The 18,807-nt window shown below is 38.1% G+C and overlaps 1 protein-coding gene across 2 annotated transcripts; it reads left to right on the top strand.

Annotated features, from left to right (window-relative positions):
- Nucleotides 1-1,351: 1,351 nt before the first annotated feature.
- bcan (brevican) lies at nucleotides 1,352-18,274 on the top strand. Of its 2 annotated transcripts, none has more exons than XM_008430819.3 (15): nucleotides 1,352-1,528; nucleotides 7,549-7,631; nucleotides 8,664-9,056; nucleotides 9,350-9,524; nucleotides 9,932-10,059; nucleotides 10,292-10,585; nucleotides 10,677-11,525; nucleotides 12,017-12,700; nucleotides 13,185-13,421; nucleotides 14,889-14,993; nucleotides 15,088-15,246; nucleotides 16,394-16,476; nucleotides 16,661-16,805; nucleotides 16,885-17,067; nucleotides 17,295-18,274. In XM_008430819.3, the coding sequence occupies exons 1-15, from the start codon at nucleotides 1,524-1,526 to the stop codon at nucleotides 17,408-17,410; spliced, it is 3,639 nt and encodes a 1,212-aa protein (XP_008429041.2). In that variant the 5' UTR covers nucleotides 1,352-1,523; the 3' UTR covers nucleotides 17,411-18,274. The 2 variants fall into 2 exon arrangements, with proteins under 2 accessions (XP_008429041.2, XP_017165178.2); XM_017309689.2 differs by having other exon boundaries at nucleotides 13,188-13,421.
- Nucleotides 18,275-18,807: the final 533 nt, after the last annotated feature.

The raw sequence follows: 18,807 nt of genomic DNA on the forward strand, positions 1-18,807 counted from the left end.
GGATAACTGCCTTCACTGTATTTCATTTTATATCTGTTGTCTTGGAATTTGCTTTTTATCTTTTTTATTTTCTGGTTAATATCAAGAAGTCATCTCCTACGATGGAGATATATATTGACAGCTGTGAAATAGAGTTAAATCAGAATTGAAAGAACAGACTTAGCTCTGCTCTTTTGATTCAATGATGATTCAACATTAAACTAACAGGTTTTAAAGAGCTGAACTTTAACATGGTGATCCATCTTTATATTTTGTAATAGCTTATGTTGCACAGGTTGTTGCTTTTAAGGCAGGTGTAGATAAATTGTTCATATTTTCAGCAATCAGTTGAAGGCCTTACATTGTCTTTTACCATATCCCAAAAATAATTCACCTACTTTTCCTTGTAAATAATGTTATGGAAAAGAAATATCATGGTGTTTTCTTTGTTGTATTGTTTGCCTTTGTTGTGTTCTGATTTTTAGGGCAAATGGAATCACTAGTTTGTTTTTATTACCTCAGGGAGTGCTTTTAAAACAGATAAAGGTTTTTCTTTGTGGTGGGATAACCTGTCATTAATAACATTTATGCAAAACTGTTCTTGTCTTTTCATTCAAGGTTAGACAAATATTGACTTTTGTTAATAAAATTCTTTTACTCTGTTTAAAGACTGTTTTGTGTTTCAAAGTGGAAGGAGATTAAGTGATTACCTGTAATATTAGGAGCTGGAAACAAAGCATTGCTTCTCTCACTGTGTAATTCTAAATTATTGATTTTAAGGAATTTGTTGCCCACTGGGTCATATTGCTATAGTTACACCTTTCTTTTTGATTGTATTATACCTTTCCATACACCTTTCATACAATGCACATATTAGTCATGGCCCAGCAGCAGCTCAATGCTCATAATTCAACACACCGCCAAGCTGTGAGGAATTTGTTGGGTTTGCAGATTTTTAATTGAACTCCACATGCAGTTAGGATTCGTTTGAAGCTGACTAAAGGCATGTTTGAAAATGCAATAAAATTAAGTAATTTGGTGAAAAACTACATAGCTGATAGCTGAAGAAGAAACGTAGAAGTTTCTTGCAAGAGGTATCTAAAAGTCGGTGTCTTTTTTGTTACTAAAAGATATATATTTTGTTAAAGTAACAAATTGGATTGTACTGCTCCCTAGTGGCCAAAAAGTGATCAATTATATCATTAGAAGAAAATTGGGTAGTTCGGTCTAATTGTTTTTACGTTTAAAAACCCGCCTTGCTTTGAACTATTTAGAAAATTTAAAAAAATAATAAATACGGTTCGTTATTTAAGCTCACCTCCCGTCATGCTTTAAGGTTCAGGCAGAAGGAGGGGGTGCAGGGGGACCTGGATCTTTGAACAGTTCCCATCCACATTTCTTCCCTCCTCTCCTTCCTCGTCTCGGCTTCTTCAGCGCTGCTGGAGTTTCTGGCGCAGACAATAAGAGCTGCTGCACCTGCCTGGAGGTTCCTGACAGAGGACTGCACAGCCGCATGAAGGAAAACAAAGTTTAGCCGCTACAAGATGAAGTAAGTCATTTTAATTGTATGCATTTAAGAATAAGTAATATCCGTGATCGTTTTTTTTCCACTTTGTTTTGTTCTTTTTGTAAGTAATAAGCTTGAATTTAATAAATGCCGAATTATCTTTGCATTGTCCTGAGAGCAATAGATAGTTTATCGTGGTAATTTAACTTGAATTGCAAGATGTATTGCTAGATATGACCCGCCGGTGTATGTTTGCATGTGTATATTTATGCGTAAAGTAGACTGAAGGGCAGATGCATCTTCACAAATGTGTCGTCGAAAGATTATTTTTTCCAATTGGGTTTTTCAGTCCAAATAATAAAAGTAATATATAAATTATTAAAATATACTGAGATATATGCTTTTGTTACTTTTGATGATTTTTGCTCAAAACTATTTTAAAACCATACATTTAGTTAATCAGAAAATGTAAATGTTCTAGAAGCCGCAGGGACGATTAAAGCCTTGACAGGATTGTGAAGCAAAGCCCGTTCAAAAGTTTTGGGGGATATTTTCAAGACCTTGATTGCAGCTGGAGTCGGTTTTTCAGGAGCCAGAGCACGCAGACATATCCAATGGGCTGCAGCTGACCCATTTCTACTAGGCCACTCCTGAACCAGAGACCACATTGGAAACATCTTACCTGGGATAAGGGGACCGATATACTGGACTACTTCTTGGTGATTCAGATGAAAGTAAATTTTTCATTTCACTTGGAAATCAATGTCCCAGGATGACGAGTGGCTGGCACAGAATCCAAGCCGCTTGAAGTCCAGGGTGAAGTTTCCATTTAGAGGTCAATGGACTCTTATGGACAGTGCAGCTTCTTCTTCATTCTTCCTTCTGTTGACAAGCTTTTGAAGATGCTAATTTCAATTTCCAGCTGGACTTGGCAACTTATCACATTGCCAAATGAACCAGTGCTTGCTTTAATTATCGTTGTATCCCTGTACTGGGTTGACTAGCAAACTAGCCCGACCTGAAGGACACAGAAAATCCAAGGAGTATTATGAAGAGGAAGATGAGGGACATCAGACCTAAAAATACAGATGAGATGAAGACTGCTCAGCCTGAGCTTCCTCAGTATTACCGCAGCTTGATCACCTCCATGCGATGCTGCACCTCCATACAAAGGGAGGTCAAACTAAGAGTACAAATGCTGCACAGGACATGGACATTTCAATTGGTCCACCTTTCTGTTAAAAATCATTGTTTTATTGGATTGAATTTTTGATGGCTCTAAACCCTAATCTAAAAAAAAATAAATAAATCAAAGATATGAATGAATATGAGTTTTTTAAATATGGCTAAAATAAACAGTTTTTGATTACATTACAGTTTCTGCTGATGCAGCTACATATTTACTTGTCCAAAGACATAATCACCAAAACTGAACTTTGATCATTCAGAATTCGCTGAAATGTTCATATTTGGCAAAAAATTTACAAACTGCAAATTGTTCAGTGGATTTGGTTATTATTTTTGAAAATATAAATCTATGCAGTAGAGATGTTTAAATTTTAGGAAGTTCCAATGTCTCTTTATTACAGTTAGTGGCATAAACATAAGATAAAAATCATTGCAATCATAACTGTCATTACACAGGTTTTGTGCAGCAAGATTATTAGCTAATCTGTTTTTATGAAACCAAATAATATTTGAAAATATAGCAGTCACAGGACATTTCTTTACTGCAGCTGTTTTGTATTTCAGTGCTATTTTAGCAGCTAGTTCCATCTAACTTCACTTTGTAGCTGTTTTCTCTCTTACCACTCCACCTAATCTGCTGATCTTCAAACGTTTGCAGGAATGAATCATCCTCAAAGCAGCACCTGGTTGCCAAATCCAGTTTGCTTCACTCTGGGCTTAGAAAAACCACAATATTTTTTTCACACAACACTTACACATATTTTTATTGCATGTTTACTGCATTTTGTTTACTATATTTAGTTTTTAAGGTTAAATGCTTTCATTTTTGACCATTTTTTCTGTCATCCCATTAGAATTGTGTTCTGTATCTGGTTACTGCATGGTTGTGTAACCTGTGGACGGACGTGTCACTTCTTTACTGTCACCTCCATAAAGCTCGAGCAACAGAATTCCTACAATATGATTTCTGCGATTGCTGTTGTTTTGCTCGCTGTATTTGAGTCGTCAGCCTCCAAAAAGTCACAACTTGATCGATTTATTGCACTCAAACTGGGATGCTTCTGAAACCAGCAAGTTGAGTCTTTCCACATTGAGTTTTTGTCAGGGTTTTAAAGTATTTGTCTTGCTGCACAGCGAGTCAGCCGCAAGCATTTAATAAGAGCTGGTTGCTGCGTGAGGCTGACTGGTGAGCTGTTCCAAATCATTCCTGTGAACTCAACATCTCTCTCAGCACTCAGTCATGCTGTTCGAAGCCTCTTTTCTTTCTCGCCGTTACCTCTTTTCTCTTTGAGATCTCCCTTGCTTCCAGCCCTCCCCGGCTGCTTCTTGCTTCCTGTCAGATTGTGCTCGTCAGAAGAGAGGGCTGTTCAGGTTGCCCCTGGAGATGGGCTTCCTTTGAGGTGGTGTGATGTCGGGCTGGTGGGCCAGACTGGAGAGGAGCTGCAGAGGGGCAGAACAGTGAAACGGTGGTGGTCCTGGCCATGAGAAAGCGCAGGAGAGAGGGGGAGGTCAAGTTGGACCAACCGGGCCACAGCATGTGGTTTTGCACCCATTTTCCAATCTGAATGACAGTGAAGTTGAAAGCAGCATTTGTCACTTTGGTTGTGTGTCTGAAAGACATCCAGGGTCAGTGAGTTCATTCGCTTTCAGTAATTTAGAGTTCTGGACTTCTGTAAATACTCAGAAGTCATAAAGAGTTTCTATTTATAAACACTTTATTGTTGCTTATTCTGCAAAAATAGGACAATTATGAAGAAAAGGCCAACCAGTAGTTTCATATCTGCATATTCATTTGACAAAGGCAAGTTATTTTTGGAACAAGGTTCACAATATTAGGAGCAGCTGGAGTAACTTACTTAAAATGATAATAAAGAGCTGATATGAAGATTTATTTACCCATAAATTTTATTCACACAAAGATTATTAAATAAAAAAGATTATTAAATAGATTAAAGTAGTGGTGGTAATTGTATTGTGAATTATTTATTATGAAAATTTTGTCAAGAATTTTGATTGATCATTGTTATAATACATTTCAGTTGTTGATGGTAAATGAAAAAAAAAACAGGACAGACAGTATGATTGAAAATGTTTTTATTTAGTTTTTCCACTGTTCCATGAGTGCATCAATAAATATCATTTGAAGATTTTAAAATTCAAAATGTACTGTGTGTTTGTGTTATAAATCACACTTTTTAAGTGTGATTTATAAGAAGAAACCTATTGTAATTGGGAATATTTCTCAAGAATAGCATTTCTGTTTGTGGTGCAAGAATAGTGTGGTATGCAGTCACAACCATAAAATTACCTCAACAATAGGTAGTAAATAATTTTCTTAAATCATTATCGTTATCATCACCAGAATAGTACAACAAAATATAGGGATAAATATCACCCACCCCTAGACTAAAGGTAACTTTTGAAGACTGATTGCTCCTAGTTTTATCAATATGCATTTGTTAAATTCAGTTGGAGAAATAGATGTGACAGAGTCACGCTACAGACTTTTTGTCAATGTGAAAACTGATGTTGTCAAGGGTGAAGGACACAGAGAGCAGGCAGGTGGTTGAAATATTTAACTAGATACTTAATAAAACTTACCAAAATGGAAGTCCACTGAAAAAAGACACATAGACCAGGCAATGTGGTGGAGGTAACAGTATTTCCAGCTTTGCACTGAACTATTTGCTAAAGCACCAGCTTTTTCATCTAACTTGTTAAAATGGTAAACTGACAAACCTTTTCACAATCCTTTAAACATGTAGCACACCCCTTCCTCTCCCTTCACCTCTTTGCAGCCTGAAATGACCTTGTTTGACAGACTGAGTAGTCAAACATCGTCTCTTGGCCTTAACCCCGTTTACCTCAAGGTGAAGTCATTGACTATTCAGTCACTTTGTGATGCCTGGCTTTGTCTTTGAGATGTTGCCTGGGATGCATCCTTTGCCAAGGGAAAACCAGCTCTATTTGTTTTCCTCCCCCCCCATTGTCTCTGGCTGTATGGCCTCCAAGCTTTATGGAAATGTAGTGATGGTAAGTGGGATCAGTCTGTGACCATCATTGTACCCCAAAGCTTAAAAATGCTGATATTCATTTACCTTTTTGTGGTTTTTCAATGTATGTGTTTGTTTTATGGTATTCCCAGAAATGATTTCCCAGAAAAGCAACTCTCTATAAGCAGCAGTATGATATCATCATTTACTTTGCAATCCTGTTAAACTTTTTAACTCTGGTTCCTTTATTCATCAGATAACTGCTAGACTGACATATTAAAATCACACTCTTAGCACATTTACCTTGAAATTGGTCACACAGTGGATGGATGGATTGATGTTTGTTTAACATTTTGTGAAAAATGAGAAAGCATGCTGTTTCTTTACCTATTAATATCTTCTATATATGAATATTTAGCCATCAAAAGCTCTTTCCAGGAATTTATTTTCAGCTTTCAGCTCCCATGTGGCCTCTCAGTCTTCAAAGCTTTCTTCTTACAATGTCAAACTTAAGTCTAGGTATTAGAAAAACTTTGAGTGATTATATATTAATCCTGTTTTGATTAGATGTCTGCCCTACAAAGAAACCCACAAAACAGTTTTAATTCCCTTCTTCACTGCATGTTTAATACTGAGGGCTGCAAACACTCACTGATAGGCTTTCTTCTCTGTTTATAATTTGTTCTTTTAACTGCTTTTATAAGAGTCCCTGCTTGAACCTTTTGTATTTATTTATCCTCACACTACAGGATTTGATTTTGTTTTAATCTCTGACTTGGACATCAACAGATTTTTTTATAGTGCTCTGAAATAAGATTTGCTTTTGATTTTCACTTGAAAATCTAATTATACATGTAGCAGGTATTCTTACATGTTTTTTAAGAAATTGAAATGATAAAGCTATGATTCTTCTAGGCCTTAATAGGACAAGAAGAAAAAGAACAAAAAGGAAAACAAAAACTTTCTTCATTATTTGTGGGGAGATAATGAAATAAACAAAGCACAAATGGCAGCTGAGTTTCTATCTGACCTTCCTGGAAGTTGTTAGGAGATCAGAATTCAACTCACACTCTGCAGCTCCTGAAATCTGACTCACAGCAGCTAGAAAGCTCCAGGGACACACAGGCAGTCCTTTGGCTTGTCTCCGTCCTAATGGCTGTTTCAGTAAACACACACACGTTTTCCCATGGGGCTACTTTAGATATGAGGCAAACCCTCACGCCACAAAACTAACCATCCTAACTCAATGATTTCCCTGAAGCTTATGAACAATCAAACTAACTTTTTCTTAAACCAGCAGTAATACTGAATAATCTGATATGATCTTAAAAAGGCAAGGAAGATTTGATCAATTAGCTTTATTTATGTACAAGCATTCTGGATTACATTTTCCAGCTACTAAAACTAGAAACTGCTATAAAGATATGTTCATAGTAAAACATATTCATTTTTAAGACTGAATATTATCACAAGATCTGATGTTAAGGTACTCAAATCATGGTTTGATCCCTCCTGTTCACACATCAGTGAGTTTCAGTTTGAGGAAGAGGAGTCCAAGCATTTTGCTGCCTTGCTCTCAAATGACGGTAGAATGGAGACCGACATGCATGTCCGCAGTAAGAGTACTAGTTTAAGTGCTAAAGTCTCAATTTACCGGTGTTTAGAGGATGCACTTGCAGCTCTCATTAGTAGGCATGAGTGAACCAAAAAAAAAGTCAAAGGGAATATTGTCAGTAAAATTAGTTGCTTTCCAACCTCATAAGTTAAATTTATATTATACGTTATATTATATGTTCAAATAGATCTGGTTCAGACCTTGTAGCTGAGAATTATGTGTAGTTTTCTTCTAAAAACCCTTCATTTTCTCCTTTTGCTTTGTAGACTGAACATGTCTCCACACCTTTTGCTGTTTACGCTCTACCTCCTCATCCTGCCAGTGTCCCCGACTCCCCACCAAGAGTCAGGTACGCACTTCTTCACTGCTCCGTATCAGCTTAAATTATTCTGTTTACTAGCAACATCGGTGATTTTACTAAGCTAATATTTAGGAATGGTTGGGTGTTTTTGGTTATGTGTACTGTGAAAGTAGTTTTTAAGTTTGGCTGAATGAAAAAAAAGTTTTAACAGGCCCCAATGTAGAAAGATCTAGTTGTTGGTAGCATTGTAAACTTTTGTAATAAAAGTAGCACCAGAGATTGTTTTGATGAAGTAAAATTGATTCTAATGAGCAAGTCTGTGGTGGATTGGGTTAGTAAAATCTAGGATTAGTTTACTTTCTCAGTTTTTTCCCTAAATACACCGTAACATTGGTGAACAATGTACTGATCTGGCTTTCTATATATACAGTGGACCCACGATATTCAGGGTAGGGACCACAACTGGATGTTTTAATAGTTCAAACCAAACACCAAATATACCTCAATGTGCATCAACATGCACAGTGGCAACCATCTTGCCACTGCCACAAAAGCAAACATTCATGGTCTTCCTTATTTCCGCTATTTAGGGTACAGCCAGTCAGCTCCAAAAAAGATAAATGGTGCTCCTGGAATGGCTGCTTTGCAAATGCAATGTCAATAGCATGTCAAGCAGCACTGCACCTAGGCATTTTAGCTTCATTTTCTTTGTAATATTCAAGATATATATATACATATATATATATATATATATATATATATATATATATATATATATATATATATATATATATATATATATATATATATATATATATATACACACTGCTCAAAAAATAAAGGGAACACTTAAACACCACAATATAACTCCAAGTAAATCAAATCACCCTCGTCTGGTTAATCAGTGTTGCTTCCTAAGTGGACAGTTTGATTTCACAGAAGTTTGATTTACTTGATTTACTATTGTGTTGTTTAAGTGTTCCCTTTATTTTTTTGAGCAGTATATATATTTTAGAACATAAAATGAAAACATTTTAAAACACCACTCAAAATGACTTTGATTAATCCCTTTCCACTCAGATGATTTCAAGCTTCTCCAGGTCACCATCCCTACCACTGTGCCTGTGCTTGCCATGCTGGGGAGTTCACTGACTTTGCCCTGCCTGGTGTCGCTCACCCACCCACCGCCATCCCCTCCCACTAACGGGCGCCATGCTGTGTTGTCTGTGCCCCGAGTCAAATGGAGCGTCCTTAAGCATGGCCAAGAGACTGAGATCTTGGTGGCCCGTGGCGACAGGGTGAGAGTCAACGAGGTCTATAAGGACAGAGCCTTGCTGCTGAACTACGCCTTCTCCCCTGCAGACCTCACCCTGCGGCTGGAGAGCCTGAGGCAGAACGACACCGGCTTCTATCGCTGCGAGGTGCAGCAGGGGCTGGAGGACGCTGATGACGTGGTGCTGGTAAAGGTCAAGGGTGAGACGCATCAAGAATAAGTATCTATTGTTAGTTTTCAAATGATGAGATACAAATGGATTAGAGAAAAAATGAATAGTAATATCACAGTTTAGCAGTTTGTTCATACTTAAAAGGAAAATCAATGCAATTCTAGAGCTTTTCCTGAAAGCAGACAATTTGAGAAACTAATTGTTTATGCACATAAAGGTTCACCATCAGAAAAGGTTTTGCTCATGTCTGCATGATTTGCAGCATAACAGAACAAACGAGGATGTCTGACCTAAAAAAACCTCTCCCTCTGTCTTTGACAGGTGTGGTGTTTCATTATCGCGATGCATCCAGTCGGTACGCCTTTACCTTTGAGCGCGCCACAGCGGCCTGTGAGGAGATTGGGGCTGAAATCGCCTCCCCAGAGCAGCTCCTCGCGGCCTATCACAGCGGATACGAGCAGTGTGATGCAGGATGGCTGTCAGACCAATCTGTCAGGTCAGGATCTGAGATGAAGTGGTCCTTCTGGACTTGCAAATTCTGTGTTTTGAGTGATAAAGCCCTGCAGCTTTTTAATGAGTTTGGAAACCCTCCAAATCTTTCCTGCTGCACTGTATGAATAGTAAACCTGATCTGACGTCTCGATAAGAGCAGCCTGGGATGCACCAAGCAGAATCTAGTAGATGGGGGTCAAAGTTCTCCACTTACCCATCCTCCATTTGATGTGCTCTCTGCATTGACACATCAGGAAACAATGACCATCCCAGAGCTGAGAGGCTCTTGTTTCATCTCTAACCAAACACTTCTGGGCACTTCAATGTTGTTGACAAGCACCCTAACAAGCCTTGTCATTACAGATCAAGAGGCAGCTGAGGATTTAATGATGTGTGACTTTCTGCCAACAGATATCCCATTCAGATGCCAAGGGAGGGATGCTTTGGAGACATGGATGGCATGCCGGGAGTACGGAACTACGGACTGTTGGACCATGATGAGCTCTTTGACGTCTACTGCTATGTGGAGAATATTCAAGGTAAAACATTTAAGACGGGGTTCGGGTAAGATGATGTCAGAATTAAATTTCCCGACCTTATGTAGATTTAGACTATTTAATATGAAAACATTTCCACACAAAGCTAATGAAGAGATAAAGCAATCAAGTAATAGCTCCAGGATGCATCTTTCATCCAATGATCTTACAGCTTGAGATGCACGACTTCTTTGAAGGAGAAAAGCTAAGTTATGATGTGTTCCTCGTGTCAAAGGTGAGGTGTTCCATGGCTCCGACCCCCAGCACTTCACCTTCTGGGAGGCTAAGGCCTACTGTGTGGGTCACGGTGCAGAGCTGGCCACCACAGCTCAGCTTTATGCAGCCTGGAACGATGGACTGAACCACTGCAGCCCAGGATGGCTGGCGGATGGGAGTGTGCGGTACCCCATTGTCACCCCTAGAGAGCGCTGTGGAGGAGGGGAACCTGGAGTGAAAACCATTTATCAATACAGCAATCAGACAGGCTTCCCTGATATTCTCTCTCAGCACGATGTCTATTGTTTTAAAAGTAAGAGAGATCTATTTTGTTCTTGTGGAGTGGAGCCACCCAAATTTGTTTTGTTTTGCTTTTTTTATTGTTGTTGTGTTCATTTCTCCAGGTGATAATGGCCCTTATACTGAATCCCCTCATGATGCTCTTGCCACTGAGCCAGAGGACATTGGCCAAGACATTGTTTTCCAGGCCACTCAGGAGGATGCCAGCCTGAGCGAAGTTGCACCAGAATGGAGGGAGGAGATGCAACATCCCCAAAAGGCGAATCCAGTAAACCAGCACCCTGAAATTCCTTCACAGACTTGGACTCCCCTGTCTGATCATGAAGAGACGTTCTCCACTAGCGAGAGCTGGGAGCTGATAAAGAAGGAAAGTTACCCTGATTCTTATCAGCCAGCACCTAAAAAAAACCCAAACAAAGATCACCAAGAGTCTCCTGTATTTCCGACATCTTCTCCGAAGTTTGATGCCGTAACCAATGAGAGCACTACACCTGTAACTTATATCACAGCATCAGAAACTGTGGTGCCAACAGAGGGTCACACCCCGGAGACTGTAAGCTTGGATTGGTTGGCTGTTAATGTCACGTCTGAAGGTGATGTGGAGGAAATTCATCATGAGGAGAATGATCTTCCAGTTTCACAAGAGGACTACACAGCAGATGTCTCCTCGGGACCTTTCTCTGTAACTGAATCTGCAGTTTCAGTCGCACGAGAGGAAAACTCCACTCATACTGTTGTACAAATTTCAGCTGAAACAACTTCACCCCAAAATGAAGAAGTTGATGTTCCTTCCACCTCCATGTTCCCATCTTTGGCTGAGAGTTCGGCAGAAGAGATTTCCGGAGAGGGGACTAATGATGCTCAGGAAGAGGAAACTAAGGACTCTGTGACTCCTAAGTTTATGGGAATTGACATTTTGTCCACTTCTGTCATGGTCCCCACTTCTGACTCGGGTAAGTAAACTCTAAAATTTGTGATTTCACTGAAAAAGAACGTTTTGTACCAGTTACAGTATTTTGCGAATGTTAAAATCACAAATGTCAAACCTTCAAAGTTCACCATGCAAGTATAGTGCACAATCGTAAAGTCGAGGAAAAATGATACACCATTCTAAAAAAAATTATTTCAAATAAATATAAAAAAATTATGGAATATTTTTGTTTTCAGCTATCTTGCTCTGATACTCTTTAATAAAATTCAGTGGGAACAAAAGCCTTCAGAAGCCACTTTATTAGAGACAAGAGTCCAGCTGTGTGTACAAAACAATATCAGTAGGTTTGAACATCTCATAGAGATAAATCCATTATCTGGAAATGGAAAAAAAAAATTAAACCTACCAAGATATGACTATCTTCTACTTCTCAGGAGGAATAGTCTCTCAAAAAGGCAACTAGTAGTGGTGGAGTCTGAAGAATAAATCCTTCTGACTTTGTGCTTTTGACAGGTTATACCCTCACTGAGGAGCACTCTGATGTACCAACAGAATCAGCTCTCCAATTGAACATTCATGATGAGGATAGAAACAGCTCTTCAAACTCTACAGAACCTGATGATTTAACAGAGCAGAGTGGACACATCCATCCAGCAGAGTTATCAACCGTAGAAGTTCCTCTAGTGACAGATGAGACATTCCTGGTATCTCCGGACTCCGTAACACAAGTTCCTCTTTCTGTAAAGGTGGAAGTCAGATCCGAAGATAGAACATTTTATCCAGAAAGCCCCACTCCTTCTGAGGTTGAACCTTTGGAGGAGAATCAAGACCCATTAGAAGAAAACCAAGAGGTCTTCCTCAACACTGTCCCAAATCCCACAGAGGATGATTTAAATGAGGGGTGGGATGAATCCTCCGGAGAAAACCCACAGATAAATCCTGAGCTCAATGCGACAAACCCGACTCTCTCAGCTGACCACACCATTGATGGCAGTGATGCTCCTCCTCTGACCGAGATATATATCACACTGATCCCTGATCTGAGCCTCACACCCAGGTGGGAGCCGGTGCCTTCGACCCCAACAGCACTGGAGTCTCGCTCTGATCGGGAATACAGTGCAGAGCCTCCTGTCAATGACAAATCTAATAAGATCTCTAAAGAGCAAGAATTTCCTAGAACACGGAGCAGGACTCATGGTAAATAATAATGTTATCTCTGGATTTTGCTCATTTGATTTTATAATGGTTGTAGTTCTTTTCTGGCAGATGCATGGATTGGTAATAAGTTGGGTATGTAATTCAGAGAGCCCACATTTGACCAGATTTCACTCTAATTAGCTTAGTCCATCTTCCCACCAAGTCTGACCAGCTTTTGCCAACTTCTAATGAGAAGCATCCCCACAGCACAATACTTCCACCACCGTGTGTTCAACACTGTGCTTTACATGTAGGCCAAAAAGTTTGTTTTTGACCTCACATGACTAGAGCACTTATTTCCACATCTGCTCTGTCCTCTTTTTGGCAAACCCTTACTGTACCTGACTTTTTACGGCCTTCTTTGAAGAACTGCTTTCCTCTTGCTATTCTTCCATTACACCAGGTTCATGGAGGGCACATGTCCATATCAAATGTATTTATCTGTGTTTCTATGTGAAAATTCACACTGATGAACCTTGGTTAGCAGCTCAAGAGTCAGAGGGAAGTGCAGGAGAGCCCACCACAGATGAGCCCTCAGTCCACATCTGCACATGGCATCCTGAAGAAGAGGACAGTTCCCCTGCAGCGCCCACTGCTGGCGTGGATGTGACTATTGCTGCTCCCCATTCAGATGGAGAGGTTTTTAAAGTGAATGAAAGGGAGCACACAGCCATGGGGGCTGCTCTTCCTGCTGCCAAAGTTCCTGCTGCAACACAAGGAGGTTTGTCATTCTTTTGTTTTCCCTGGATACATTAAAAAGAAAAAAAGGTGTCGCATCTGTAAGATATTTTGCATCTTCAGCCATTAAAGAACACATTGAAAAGCGTTAATATTGAAATAATTTATTACATGACTTACTCAAAACATGAACAAGGTTGTGCTGAAAGAACTGACAAACTAGCCGCCTGCATCATAAAAATATGCAAAAAAAAGAAAGAAAAATGGATAGGATAAATATTACAGTGATATCTCTAACTGAGAATGCCAAATAAATATACAAAACAAAAATTCAGTTTTCTAATTTGTTTGAAAGCTTTTTAATTAAACAATTTCCAAGATCAAAATCAATCTTTTGTTTATTACAAGGAATGTACCTTATATATTCAAACCTTGAAGAGAAGCAGTATAGAAAGCTTTTCAAGACATTTGAAATTTACAGTATGATGTCCAGCTAGTTAAATCAGGACTAAACCTGATTTAACAGCTCCACCTGGTGGTGGCTCCTCAGACTCCACAGGAACATGACATCTACTTTTTTCAGATTATGAAAAATGGGATGTCAAAATAGTGTTACAGACATACGTCCTTCTATGAACCCAAAAGACAAAAAACAAACATGAAAGTTAAAAAGTATGAATAAACAGAATTTTACAGTCGGGCAACAACTGCTACAGCTTTATGAACAGATTATAGTTACTGTATGGTTTTGCTCTTACTTCTTGCCTCAGTGCAGACACCAAAGCTATCTTATATCTTTGATCCTCACTATCTGTCTCCTAAAATTCTGTATTGGAAGGATATGCAGGACCTTTTGTCTTAATTTGAATATATTCACCCTCAGTTTGTGTTTTTCCACTCAAAATGCAACACTGCAGATAGTGGATAAAAATCTTCTGACATCCAAAAGGCTAGCTTTATGATGCATGGCATCATACAATAACTCCTCATGCTGACTTCAGGACCAGCTGGGAAACCAGGTTGTAAAAATAACAACTCCTAAGTGAATTAAATACGTTTTATACTCAAACATTCCAACAATTTTAATCATCATCATTTATTACTAATAAATAATAACTATACTTTTTTTCATAAAAAAGTATTAAAACATTTAAAGTCCGTTATAAAGTTTCAATTTGTTTTTTTTTTTTAAGTTTTAGGACATATTAAAATCAAATTCATTTAGATTTGCAAATATTCCTCATTTACAGATCACTGAAAGTAAAAAAAAAGGTATACAGTTTTACTTATTTATTATTGATTTAAGCAAAAACCTACTGAAGCACGACTTTAAAACCAGGATACATACTGAATTATGATTGTCCTTTTTTTAACATTACACTTCTAATCACAAGTGATATGTAAAAATACATTATGGATCAAATACTGACTATCTGCAACGCTAATGTTGAAAGGAAGAGATCAAAGAATGCAACATTTTTTGATATCTTTATCTTTCCTGTGGTTGCAGACTCCTGCCTGGAGAATCCTTGTCTGAATGGGGGAACTTGTGTCGATGGTGATCCACTAAAGTGCATTTGCTTGCCTGGTTATGGAGGAACCTTGTGTCAAAGAGGTGTAGTAACAAAAACAAAACACATTTCCTGTAATCCAAGAAATAGACTGCAGACTCTTCCCACTAATGTGTTTTGCTGTTTATCCCGACTCAGATGTGGAGGCATGTGAACCAGGTTGGGAGAAGTTTCAGGGCTTTTGTTATCGTCACTTCAGCAAACGGCAAAGCTGGGAAGCAGCAGAGCAGCACTGCCGGTTGTGTGGTGGACATCTGCTTTCTGTCATGACTCCTGAGGAGCAACATCACATCAATGGTAAAACCTCGCTGAGGAGAGTGTCTGTATGCTGGGAGCGGCTGAAATCTAAGTCAAGTTTTTTGTTTAGGAACATACAGTATAGCTGGTTTTGAAAAAGCGCACAACATCCAACCCAATGATAAAAAAAAAAGATTCAAAAAAATAGAACTCATTCTTTTAGAGTCATTCTTTTGTTTAATTTTATTGCAATTATTCTATCAAAACTGCATTCGTTATTAGATAAGTAATAGTTGGTTCAGTAGTACTTTTGCCAAAGTTATTAAGAATCATTGAGGAAGGTCCAGAGAGCCACTTCCAGCTGAAGAGCTGCAGCTTGCAGACCCTTGGTATAAATGATGGATTGATGAATGGAAGGAAGTAGCAGATTTTTGGTTGAGGCTCAAATAAAAGTGCAAAACAGCATCATGATGGTGGCTTGTAAAGTGATCTCCAACTCAAACAATTCACCATATGTATAAGATGTGCAGTTGTTGAGGATGACATGGTAAAATAGTTTTTTCTTCCTTCAACCGAAAAAACTTATTTTACATAATCAGAAAAACACTGCGGAGCACCAGTCCATTAACCACCTGAAACAGATATCAGCCCAGGGATCTTCCTCCCAACATTCCTCATTTTCAGACGCTTGAAAGATCTCAAGTGCTAAAAATGTGTCCTGACATGACAGAAAAGGGGTTTCATGTCTTTCAACTTATGGAATCCGTATTTTTCTCAGAACGCTTCCCGGTTGTAAAGTTCTTGTCGATATTTTGTCTGGCGGGGGGCGATGAGATTGTTATCTGACGTTCCACTGGCTCCACTTTCATGCACGGCTCATTTTACCTGTACATCTAAAAGCTCTAAAGGAGTCAGATTAACAAAAGTCAACATTATATCATAAAATGTGTAAGAAATTCAAAAGGAGATTTATAGTCTTTACCTTCTATGATGTTTTGCTACATATTTTATTAAATGTTGTCTTTAAAACAAATCAAACTTTCCTTCAAATAGTCAAAGAGGATCCAGGTCCATAGTTCATTTTTGCGCCTTCAGAATTTTCAAATTTAGGTTGCAGGTTTGAATAGGTGAAATATAAATGAACAGTTAATTCTTTCTATATACTACTTACATATCTTGACAAGATAAATTATATTTTTATATTTAGATAAATACAGAGAATATCAGTGGATTGGACTAAATGACAGAACCATTGAGGGAGATTTCCGCTGGTCTGATGGAAACCCTCTGGTGAGTTTTTCCAGGACGTCTCAAACTGTTTTGTCTTTTACCAGAATTTTGACTTTTAATTTTTTTTTTTTCATTTGTTCATGTCAATTTAGTAAATTTAGTTTCAGTTGAACCATCTTTTCTTCTGAATTATGCTCAGTCATATCAAAAAGCTGGATTTGATTTAGCATCTTCCTGCTTTCAGCTCTATGAGAACTGGTACAAAAACCAGCCAGACAGCTACTTCCTGTCTGGGGAGGACTGTGCGGTGATGGTTTGGCACGATGGCGGTCGCTGGAGCGATGTGCCTTGTAACTACCACCTGTCCTACACCTGCAAGAAGGGTGTCTGTGAGTTTTCTCTGTTTAAGAAAGACCTTTCCTTTTTGGATTCCCGTTTTAAGATTCTAACTAAAGCTGGTTCCAACAGCGTCCTGCGGCGAGCCCCCTCGGGTCCACCACGCTCTGGTGTTTGGGAAGAAGCGGTCACGTTATGAGACCAACAGCAGGATCCGGTACTACTGTGAGGAGGGTTTTATACAGAAGCTCAACCCTGTTATTAGATGTCTGCCTGGAGGCCACTGGGAAGCGCCTCAGATTACCTGCGTGCCAAGTGAGTTTGTTAAATGCATTTTATTAGCAATCACAACCAATAAATCATAAGCCTGTTTGGCGTCATATGTTTCTACCTTACATTATATATTATATATTATCTTTTACTAAATAAAAACATTGCTTGGAAAAATATATTTATTTGTAGAACATACAGTCATCTCGTTTTTGATAGATCATTCATTTTAACAATAACTGAAGAAATGCTTCTGTTTTCTCCATCTTTAGCTCGTACAGTGGAGGGGGATTCCTCGCCTTCCCAGCCTGACCAGCACGAGGACGTCATGGTTGCAGCTGCAGAGAAAGCAGCACCACTTTACTGGGATATAAAGTGGAATTTTTAATGCCATTGTTGTCCTATGAAGAAAATAAAAACACAGTTTTCCCCTGATTTATGTCTTAAAGACTCTCCTATTGAATTAGCACATTATGGTTGTCTGTGTAAAAGAAAACAACCTCAGCTGAAAGTGTTTTGATCCAAATATCTGTCTTACTGTGCTGCAAAGAGTGAAGTTTGTTTAAAAAAAAAAAGTTATTGCAAAATGACCTAAACGTGCTTCATAAACTAGACAGCTACTGTAAATTTTCTGTCAAAGAATTAGAAATGAAGAAAATTGATGGACATTGCAAACCATGAGAAAATGATAACTTTAATAATAATACTAATGTCTTTGGATCCAATAAAAATTACAGCTGAATGTTTGTTTTTCATGTAGAAAATTATAGCTCAGATATCCATGGGAAAAAATAAATCAAATGTGCTTGAGTAAATTATTAATAATCGGAAATGAAGTAACAATTGTGACTCAAACACAACAAATGTATTTGGAATTTACAAATAATAAAAGTTAAGCTCATCTTTTCATTCCAGTAGAAAATCAATTATCAATATTATTGCTTTACATCATCAGGAATACTGTTGGATAAATCTGAAAATGCTAAATCAAGACAAAAAGATTGAATTTACTCATTTGCCATCATGATCATGTGCAGTTTATTTTATGCATTTCTTAGAAAAACATATTTTCTCAGATTTTGATTTGTTTGCTGTTGTGTTATTTTTTATTTTGCACATTGTGAACTTACTTCCAGAATCAACAAACTCTGATATCCATTAAAGCCCCAGTGGAGTTCTTTGGTTTGTTCTTTGGAGTTTGAAATGTTATTCAATAAATGCATCAAACAAATCTCTGAACAACAGCAAACAAGTGAACTCTCTTTCCTTCTCAAGTGACTTCTGCTGGCAATTAGTTGCCCTCAAATGCATTTAGGGGAATCAAATTATTCAAGCCTGGAAACAAATGCACACCACACTTTTCACATTTTTATTTGTGAAAATTAATTTAAAAACTGTTATTTTTATTCAGCTACACATTTAAGCATTTTTTTATGTTGTTCTAAGAATCCCAATGAAATACTTCATGTTGCTTGATATAAATGCAAATGTTGCCGTTTATTGAAATAACTTTGACTTTCATGTTAGTAAGGTTATTTTAAAATCAAATTTATGGTTAACTAATTTATTATCTGCTGCATGTTTTTGTTGAAGTATTGTGTTTCAAATTAAAGCTGAATAAGTCAATGTATGTTGATAAGAACAGGGCCTTTGAATACAGTTGAATGTGGTCAAAACCCAGTTTAGCAGTACAATACTACAGAAATGTCACTTGTTCTGTGCAACTAAACTGAACTACCAGAATTAGTTTTATGCATGGAGTTTCTTAGCAGGCCAAATGATATA

The sequence above is a fragment of the Poecilia reticulata genome, chromosome 16, assembly GCF_904066995.2.
Source record: "Poecilia reticulata chromosome 16, P_reticulata-male-v2, whole genome shotgun sequence".
In the NCBI taxonomy this organism is placed as follows: Eukaryota; Metazoa; Chordata; class Actinopteri; order Cyprinodontiformes; family Poeciliidae; genus Poecilia; species Poecilia reticulata.